Source organism: Strix uralensis, chromosome 8 (genome assembly GCF_047716275.1).
Source record: "Strix uralensis isolate ZFMK-TIS-50842 chromosome 8, bStrUra1, whole genome shotgun sequence".
Lineage (NCBI taxonomy): Eukaryota > Metazoa > Chordata > Aves > Strigiformes > Strigidae > Strix > Strix uralensis.
In genome coordinates, this window is record NC_133979.1 from 19976583 (window position 1) to 19987076 (window position 10494).

Below are 10494 nucleotides of genomic sequence, written 5' to 3' on the forward strand. Positions count from 1 at the left end.
TTTAAATAACCCATTACTAAATGATAGCAGGTTCTTAACACCATGGCCTGACATCTTAGCCTTTGCCACTATCTTTTCTTTGAAAGGAATTGGGTTGTTGCACATACCCCACAACAGGAAAATTAATGGGATACCTAAGTTTCTTAGTCCAAAGTCCAAAATGATTTGCAAATATTGGTAATAGCTTGCATGTTTTAGGTGTTCTTTGGTGGGTGAGAATGAGAAATCATTTGAGATCATTTCTGTGCAACTCTGAGTTTTGTGTAAAGATACATTTGCTTAAATGTTAGACATGTATTTTGTTAGTTAGAACATGTAGATTTCTATGTGGCTGGGTGGGATCGGGGTATGGGGTCTGTATGGGAAACTTGAGAATAGTGAGGAAATTGTATGGAGCCACAGTCTAGGCTGAACGAGAAACCCTTCAAATACCTTTTTTTTTTTTGTCCTCAGAAATGTATTTTTTGCCAAAAGGTAAAGATCACTTGGCTAAGTCCTCAGCTTGTACTAGTCACATCCTTGCTTCACCTATGTCAATGACTAGTTTCGTAGCCTTCAGCAGTTCATTCATTTCTGTGTTTCTCTTATTACTTCTATAATACTGGATTATTACCTGGCTGCCTTTCTTGCTTGGATGTTATGACTAGTTGATACTTACATGATTTGTTAAATTTGTAATTGTTATAAATGCCATTTCTTATCAACTGGTTTGTGACATGACAAATCCCTATGCAGGTAGTATTCAGTCTCCAGCATTATTTTCAGTCTTTCCAAGATAACTGTTCTAGTTAATAAATATCAGAAATTCTTTTTGTTGCACATTCCTCGGATGCCAAACTGGCTAATTCAAGAGTGCAAACAAATGGTTATTTATTTTAAGTTTGGAAACAATGTTTGTACAAGTGCAATGTATTTTCAACATTCTTTTTAATTTTTAAAACAGGACATTTTTTGCTATTTATAATGAATACAGAATCTCTGTTTAATTTATTGGCAAAATTTATACTGACCTCACCAGATCAGGATCTGCTGTATGAATTTAGTTCTTAAGGGACAGAAACAAACTTAGAAAACTCTTTTCCACTTTGTGTCTCAATTTCCTGTCTGTTAATGGGAATGATGAAACAGACTTAACTCCCAGCATGTTACAAAGATAGGTTTATCCATGTTTGAAATATGCAGTGACAGCTACAGACGGAAGACGGAGAGAGAGCTTGACTTGAGGCCATGTACCCTGCGCCCATGTCCTGGGGAGATGGTAGCCCAGCCAGGCTAGCGCTGGCCCTCCTGCTGCTGCGGTGGGCAAGCTTGCAGGCCGTCGAGTTTCCTCACACAGGATGGCAGCAGGATGCTCACAAACCTTTCAGGTTGAGGGAGGAGAGTAGGACAAGGATGCTTCTCTTGCAGATGTGTAGGCAACCGAGAAGGCAAAGGTACTGTAGGCAGTGCCTGACTGAGCCCAAGGGCACACCTCTCTGCCAGCCTGTTCCAGTACTGCCCGGAGAAAGGAGCAGCGTCAGTATAAATGAAAGTGAGCACAGAAAGCATTTTTTCCTATTTAGGAATGAAGTGAACTTGCTTGTTAAACAGATTTTTATGCAGATACTCTACATGTTTCTGTAGAGTTCAGTGGAGTCTTTTGATTTTCTTAGAGTAGGCAATAAATCCATGGTCTGTCTTTATACTTTTTTCATCTATGGATGTATTTGCTACTATGTAAGTACAACATTTAGAGGATGTCACTGCTTACTATTATTTTCTTGCTTCCCATCAGAGAAAAAAAATTCCTCTGTCATACATAAAATAAATAATATCCACAATAAGGGGACAAATGATCTTTGCATTTAATTTCTTTCTTTCTCTGTAGTATTTTAAGATAATGTCAGTATAGCTTTGCTACACTACAGTATGTTACAGAAATTGCTATGGGGTAAAACTGGACTCTGCAGAAATAAATTTTCTCTGCCTTCAGATTTCTGAAGCTATTTTACATTTTGATTTGTAAGTAAGAAAAAACAGATTTTTGAACAGGAAGTGTTTTGCAGTAGGTCAGTATAATTCACTTTCAGCAAACCAATTGGTTTTTTTTTCGCTTCCAGGTGAAGCAGAAAGTAATCTAAGCACCAAGTACATGTTGGGGTGTATAAATTCCTTCAGAACAGTAATCCCTTGCACACTGTGGTTCTTGCTGACTGTACTAGATGTGCCTGATGTTTTGTGGCATAATCCACCTTCTGATATTTTGAGTAAAGGGAAATTATTCATAAGACTTGCTGGTAAAGTTCAGCATACGAAACTATTCATAAGACTGATAAAGTTCAGCATATATTTCAGGTATCTTGAGTGCTGTTTTTCTTAGCTTATATTTTGGACACAGTTTCAAAACCTCATTGAGTTCCATAAATGGGACATACATGTCAAGTTATATACAACAAGTGCTAAAATAATACAGTCCATGAAGGTAAATATTCTGTCCTCCCCACCTGTCTTGGCAAATTCCCACAAACAGAAATCTTGTAAAATTCTCAATTCATAAAAAAACTGTGACTACCCCTACTGTCTGTTGAAATTCTGGGGTTTGTTTTTGTGATATAACACTCACTGGTCTAGTCCAGGATCCTTTAGCTGTTCTTTTCCAGTTATTTTCACAATTGGTTTCATCTTTCATGAAAAGGTTTATTTTATGGCTATAGCCATAAGCTTGAATTTCAGTATCATATAAGTAGTTTGAAGGGGCCACATATAAAAGCTTTTTAATCACCAACTTTTAAATGACTTGATAACTATATAACTTGATTGTTCCACTTACATTGTTTGCCAGCAGAGATAGATTCACAGAAAATAAGCAAGTAAGTTTGGATAGTGTGACTCCAGGTAAGTAGGTGTTTTGTGGTAATTGTGTTGTGTTCATTATCAAAAATTAGGGTAGAGAACTTTGGTGTTTTAAAATAGGTTGGATAAAGGTGGGTTCAGAAATGTATTTAGTCACTATTCTAGCACTTGCTAATAGTGAAAATTATGTAGAAAGGCTATTTGAAGTTAGAAGCATAGTTACTACAGTCAAACTAAAATTGCCATATTATGTAAAATAACTATATTCATAAAGTGAGTATTTCTAGATAGAGTTTAAGGCTTTGCATTTTGCTGAATTAAAATCTAGGTTATGAGTTTTTTCTCTCTCGCATTATTGTCTTCTCTAATTTCAGCATGCATACACAACTACAGCCATAAATGGGACAAATTTTTATACATCAGCAAAGGATGCTGTCTTTATTTTGGCGAAGGATTCTCCCAAACTTGCATCCATTAGCTGTTTTGGAGATTTTATCCTATTTCTAGGAAAGGTAAGAGTAAGGAAAGTACTGTTCTATAAGAATGAAGTGAAAAAACAGGGTTTGATTCTCTCTTTATGCCTAAAGTAAATAGAGTTTATTGAACTCAGTGTTGTTAATGCTGTAAAATGAGTTTGGGAGAGAAGATAATGTTTGCAGAATTTAATTCTTTTCTTTACAGAGTTATTTAGTTGTATTATAGTAGTGTCATTGGTGCCACTGTTACAGTTCCCTATTGCAATGAGTCTTTGGTAAATACCTAGTAAAAGATTGCTTCTGCCCTACAGAATTTACATGTTGAATTGAACGCAAAGTGTGACAACTACATGATCCCAGAAAGTGCATAGCTGTCTCCCAGATGAGGTGTGCTGTTAAAATATTGTATTTGTACTGTATGTATTTGCTGTAATATACTGTAATGTATTTGCCTTAGGGTTTTGGGGGTTTTGGTTTTTTTAAGAACCATTTCTACATGATTAATGAGGCTGCATTTCCCTCTCGCTGCCCTTTACAGGTGTTTGTTGTATGTTTTACTGTTTTTGGAGGATTGATGGCATTTAACTACCATCGGGAGTTGCAAGCTTGGGTAGTTCCTCTGTTGCTGGTTGGATTTTTTGCCTACGTGATGTCCCACAGCTTTCTGTCTGTGTTTGAAGTGACAGCAGATGTCATGTTCCTTTGCTTTGCTATTGATATGGAAACAAATGATGGATCCGCAGAGAAGCCGTACTTCGTAGATCAGGAACTGCTGGTAAACCCCAGTGATAACAGCAAAGATACTTGAGCCATTGTCATCTTTTGGGACTTTTTCTTTCCCCAAGACGTAGTAATTTGAACACACAACCCATGCTATTTCCTTCCCAACACCTTAGAACAGGTTGGGCTCAGGGATACGAATCATATGTGAATTTATAAACTGAAGTAAATGGCTCCCTCTGACTCCTCTGTGGTAGCTATGATCTGCTGTCTTCTTTTAGATCATACCCTCTAAGTAACGGCTGACTTTTTAGGCCTTATTAGTTATATGTTCAATATATTGTTGGTAATTTAAAACTATGAATGAATAGATGAGCTAGCTGCAGACACCGATCCATGGGGTGCCCTAAGATTAGATGGTTGTATATGTTGTGACTTACTGTACAGTGATGAGCAAAAGCAAACAAGGAGCTTCTTGTTGCCAGCAGAGGTCAGGTATGCATCCACAGGATGTATGTAGTTCTGAACAAACTTCATGCAAACTCGAGTTGTTCTGCTTCATACCCATACAGATTCTTTTGCCAAAATACTGTCTTCTGTCTCTTGATTAAATTCTTCTGCTTCTGGAGTGATTGTTCTGTGACTTTACCCTCATAATTACTGTATTGTATTACAAGCATTTCCATGAAGAATCATTATGTAGCTAATAGTGATGGAAAGCTTTAGTTATCCAAAGCATTTGAATGTATATATGCCATCCCTTTCATATTGAGAATATCTGAAGATGCAGATTTTTTTCCTTTCATGCTATTTTTGCCAGTTCTGTCTTTTCCTTCATAAACCATGCGACAAAGAAAATCTTAGTGATTCACAAAAAACAAACTCAGCAGGCAGAATAGCTCATATGATATGAATATTCTGGATGGATTTCTTCAGGACAGTGTCAGAAGAATTAATCTGTTGTTTTTTTTTTTTTTTTTAATGCAGCTGTTAAATTCCCTGTAATGTTCATAGAATTACGTTGAAAACAAACAAACGAAAAGGCAGCCTACAGATAGGCTTAACCCATTGTACAGAAGAAAGCAGATAGATATTCTTTGGCTTCAATTCAGAACAGTACTTAAGCACATGTCCCGAATAGGAATATGTTACTGAATGCAAAACTGAAGCCTTGACCTCTGTTCTTCTCCCTCTGTTTTGCTAACTGCTAAAATACTTCTTAAGCCAACTCTCCTTCATGAAACAAACAGGCCACTTCCAAACTTTGTGGTAGTTTCTCTTTAACTCTGGTCTTAATTCCTTGTAATTAGCCATGCCCTAGGGCCTCCGGTGAAGAGAGGATTTCCCACAGGGGTAAGGAGTCTTCTAAGCAGGGCAGACTCTGTAACCTTGTATGGAAAAACTGGGGGCAGCACATCCAAACTCCTCCTCATTGCCTGATAAAGAGTAAGTTTGCTCATGTAGCCAAGAACTTGGAGTTTCCCAACACATGAAGACATGTGACGTGGGACTCTGTGTTACAAACATCTGGGGGTGGAAGGGAGGCTCCCTGGCCCTCAGGACAATATGCAGCAGTGGGCGGAGAGCTGGGTGAGGGATTTCAGACAGCCAGAGTCTTCATTCCTGTAGCAGGGGATGTAACAGAGAGTCTTGATTCATCCTTCTCAGTTGCATTCATCACCCTTGCTGCCTCTGCAGAGTCCCTCCCGGTATCACTCAGTGTCATCCAGGTAGGAACCAGCTAGAGTTTCTTAGCCCAGGGCTAATTATCTTCCTTTAGCAGGTATTTTCATTTACATAATGGTTTGCATTCCCAAATGATCTCACCCTGGTTCTTGCTTGTAGACCTTTGTGAGTCAGAGTAACAAGTTAACAGAAGGGCAAAACCACAGAAGCATGAGACATTTCCAGGACAACGAAGATGGGACAGAGCTCCAACCTATGGTGAGACAGGACTGTGGGATATGTATTTATCTGCCAGCTAATGTGTTTGCCTTTATGCCCCAAGAAGAATGGATGTAGGCTGTGTCATGTAGCTCCTGATGTTTCACAGCAACCAACATGCTGTACTTGGTATCCTGTTTTTCCTTCTATTCCTTTCCCTCCTCAGGAGACCCTCTGCTGGTGCTAAATGGATGGATCAAATATTTGTTTTCATCTTTTTTCCCATTCCCCAATGTGCCCAGCAGAGGAAGATCGGACAATGGCAGGGAGATAGGAGATAAATCCTCTTCAGATGGTCCTTCACATGTCTGCTCTAGGAAAGTCAGAAGTAGGCTGCTAGATTTCATGCTGGAACTGCTGAAGTTCCAGAGCTGTAAGATCAGAGCTTAGAGGCCTTCCCTCTCCACCCCCACCCTTTTTCTTTCTTTTCTATCAGTGTATATATTTATTTACTCTGTTTTACACTGGGGTAAAAAAGCTGAGATGTCAGAAGGGAGTGTTCCCCTACACCCAGGCTTGGGAAAGTCCTGGGTAAACACTCACTGACATCTGAAAAAATATTGCAAATTGCCCAACCTGAGAAGCTGCCCCAGCAAGTTCAGATCTGGGCTGATTTTCCCCCCAGCATCGAGGGGGGCAAAGCCCAGGCTGCTGCCGAAAGAATCTGCAGCAACAGCTACTGTGGCACTTATGTGTGCTGGACACTACTAGTGTCTGGTGTCCCTCTAGCTACTTCTTACGTGAGTGTAACAAATGTTGGTGATTTTTCTTCATCTGCTTTCAAGAGGTACCAGGCTTTAGCAAACTCTCACGCAATCTTGTGGGTGTTCTGCTCTAGGCAGAGCACCACTTACTTCAGTTTATTGCTGCAGTGAGGGATAGTTGTACTTGATTTTTTCGTTGGTTGGGTCTGTTACTGCATTCTTCAGTAATTTTTTGTCGAGCACGGAAACTGGGGGTGGGGCAGGGTTATTCCCTGAGAGAGGATTGTGGATTTGAGACACGAAAGAACCTTATTTTCCCAGCTTACTCTTACGACATTTAAATGCAGTAACAGGATTAGTGTTGCACATTATTTGACTCCTTTTTTTTCTCTTTGTAGACCTGAATGTGAATTGCACCAGGAAGTATGAAGGCAGACCAGCAATAACAAAAACAGTCATAGAGGAAAAAAAAAAGGTTACCAATACCCCAGGACAGAGTATTCTCTAAATCTGTTGTACCTTTTGCACTGGTAAAACGACACACAATCTGTTTGTATGAATAATGTATTATCTGTGTCAGCACATCTGATTTTTGTTAATATACTTGTTACAATGGTCTGAAAGTTGTTAATAAACAAACTCCTTGTAAATTTCTCTGTTGTCAGACTGAAAATACTAAGTCAACAAGGTCATTGAGCTGTCCTTTTTAGCTTTTTGGTGTGTCAGGGGGTTTTTTTCATCCTTCTCTAAGAACACTGGGCCAGTCATCCCTGGATCAGTAAAAATAAACATTTGTAGAGGAGGCACTCTGAGATGATTGTTTCCTGATTTATTCTGTGTATCTGAACAGGCAGTGCAACCAGTTAAGAAACAGTACGGAGCTCACTGATGGAAATTACATTGAGAGAAATTTTCTGTAGTCAAGATAATTAACGGTTATGAGGAAGGTGTCTTTCTTTTAACTGTACTCTTTTGGTAATGTTTTTTACAAGTTAGTATTATAAACTATCCACTGGCTACTTTCCAAAGTGCAGATGAGGAATAGTCCTTTTTTTTTGTAAATAAAAATAAACAAGTACCTTCCCTTTGCAATTGAAAAGACAAAGGAAGCAGAAAAAATTGTATGTGGATTTCAAGCTTGACGAAGTAGCAGATGAGCAGTGGCTGGACAGAAATGAGATAAAAGGATGTTATAAATAGTACTTTATAGAAATGTTAGCTGTAACATGGGTGTGAAATATAAAATATCATGGAGGAATGTAGCGAAGAAACTGTCAGGGCTCCAGTCAGAAGAGCGACATAAGACACTTCTTAAAAAATAACTTGGTAACAGTCTGTCGGCATTTTCTTGTGAGCAATTTCAAGGTTTGTTTAAACTTTATACCTGGACCCTGGTTATAATACACTTCCATGGGCTCCTCCTCGTTCCGAGTATGAGGTAGGTTTAGATTTTACTCAGGGGCACATGACTTTACTCTCTTTATTGAAAAGCTCCTTTAACATTTTGTTTGAGGAGAGATTTTGAGGTGGGAGGATGACTCCAGCCAGGGATTTCAGTAAAGTACACATCAGTATAGGAAGTGAGACATTACTGCAGGTGACTCATAAGCTGCCATAATGGATAGATTGATAAACATTTGATTAGTCACAACTTGGAAGTGACATACAGAAAAAGCTCACTGGTGGCCTGAATGATGAATCTGTTTCAGGTAAATACTGTATCTGATCTCCTGCTGTTGAAAGGCAACTAGTTATCTGCTAGGGAATGCTAAGAAGTACGTGCTTTTTATTCATTTAATTAACTTTGTCTACTTCAATATGAGCCACTTCAAGAAGCTGAGGAATATGGGATAGATGATGAAAAGGGGAATGAAATAGATTAATTACTTTCTGCCTGGCAGGTGAAGCTGATCATCTACTGACTGCAAATTGCTGCCTCTTATTTAAAGCTGTACACTTGGGTACTTCTGGTGCTTGGCTTGTGGATGCTGTGGGAACTGAAAATCACGCTGAATAAACAGTAGTGCTCTAACTGTGAGAAAGTGTGCAGGTACTGGTACTTACAGAGGGGCAAAACTTCTCCTCTGCCACAGGTCCAGTAAGATTACTTCCAAGTAGTAGTGTGTCCACAATGTAAAAATTATGTTTACAGATTTACAAAGCATAGTAGGTTTGCTGGGAAGCTAAAAGAATTCTTATTACACATTGGTTTTTGTCCTGCTTGTGTTTGATTCTCACGCTGCATGTTTTAGTCCCTGACTCAGGAACTCTCTGCTGGAAGAAAGGGAGGGACATTTTTATATAAGTATGTCCTCGTTTTCAGACAGTTGCTAGATGACCTCCAGTGATCCCTTCCAATCTCAACAATTCTGTTATTCTGTTGGCTGCAACTACGATGCAGTGTCATTGCCTTCACTGCAGTTCCTGGGTGGAGAGAGGACTTTTAGACACCTACTACAAAGTTTGGTTTGCTTTTTACGGAAGAAAGGTACTGAAAAATCCCAATTAAGCGGTATTTGAGTGTTTCATTTAAGCACTGCTGTACTGCCCATAGTCCAATTACAACTGTGACAGTATGTTTTGAGAATCACGTATATTTTTACAGAAAAGTTCCGAATGTATACCTTTTAATTAAATTTTGTACACTATGCATAGTTTTATAGTTTTCAGGTGCAACACAGGACTTCCCAATCTTACAGACATTCCACTAGCAATTGTGTCAACAACCTCCAAGTGTGGCAGGAGTCCTCACCTGAGTTAGAGGGATAAAGCACCCCTGCACAAGCTGATGCTATTTAGCCCTCCTGTCTCGTTGCTGTCTTCCCCTGCAGGATAGTGTGGTTAAGCAGCTATAAAGCAGGCTGGAAGGAGGTGGTAGGGTTGGGGGTAGGCACAGCTCATGTGAATACATAGTACTAGTTCAGGTACTGATGCTCATCCAAGCTACTTCTAGTATTTCAATGGCTGCCCTGTAAAGCAATCCAATACTGTGTGGACTCTTCTTTCCTGCAGCTATGGAAGACTGGATTCAGAAGAGTGAAAGGTACTTTTATAACTATATTCCTTAAAAACAGGAGATGGGGACTACTGGTGTCTGTATAGCAGGAAATGGCTAAGTATTACAGCTTATTGTTTTAAGCAAGGCAGTTTGCTTTTGGTCTTGCTTGATGTCTACTTCAAACTCTCACTTAAGGCAATTATGATTCCACTGGATACCTCTGTGAATGAAAGAAAAGAGGCATACTAAGAACAGTTTGTGTGTTGTTTTGTTTCCTCTGTTCAAGTACACACATAATAAATGTGTGCAAGCAGCTTTAAGTTTTGGATTCAGAAAGAGCAGGAGGGCATGGATCAGGCTTTCAAAAAGAGATCCCGCTTTCACCCAAACTATGAAAGCAACAAAGCTTTTGTTGTTGATCATAGCATTGCTTTTCAGCATTCAATACAATAGTTCTAAATTGTTAAATACTATTATTTTGAACGGGGGGCATAGCATAGTTCAGCAAAAGCACGTCTTAACAGACATCTTGGTAATAATTCTTTTGCCTTGGATGTAGGGCTTAGACCAGTGACCTCCAGAGGTCTTTTCAAATTTAAATTCTGTGAAATAAATAAGCTTAAGACTTATTGAACAAATAGGTTAGTTGAAAGTCAGGTCAGCACATCACACCCAAAGATAACAGAAACTAACGGAGCAAAGCACGAATAATTTCTAGTTTTGAGGGAAGAATCCTTCACAAGTCCAGAACTTGCAAGTATAAAACATATGTTAATGTAAGTAAATTTAATCTGCACTTTTAAGATACCTTTAGTTTTTT

At 38.9% G+C, this 10494-nt stretch overlaps 1 protein-coding gene across 4 annotated transcripts in view; it reads left to right on the forward strand.

The window, feature by feature from the left end:
* Window positions 1–7329, forward strand: part of SLC44A3 (solute carrier family 44 member 3) — a 43711-nt gene extending 36382 nt beyond the window's left edge. For 2 of the 4 annotated variants that reach the window (XM_074876553.1, XM_074876552.1), the window contains 4 exons: window positions 3207–3344; window positions 3847–4083; window positions 5874–5972; window positions 7075–7329. In XM_074876553.1, the coding sequence (XP_074732654.1) occupies window positions 3207–3344; window positions 3847–4083; window positions 5874–5972; window positions 7075–7080 (480 nt within the window). In that variant the 3' untranslated portion in view covers window positions 7081–7329. Of the gene's footprint in view, window positions 1–3206; window positions 3345–3619; window positions 3817–3846; window positions 4084–5873; window positions 5973–7074 lie in introns of those variants that run through there. The other 2 variants (XR_012629870.1, XM_074876555.1) reach the window with 2 other exon arrangements.
* The last annotated feature ends 3165 nt before the right edge of the window (window positions 7330–10494 follow it).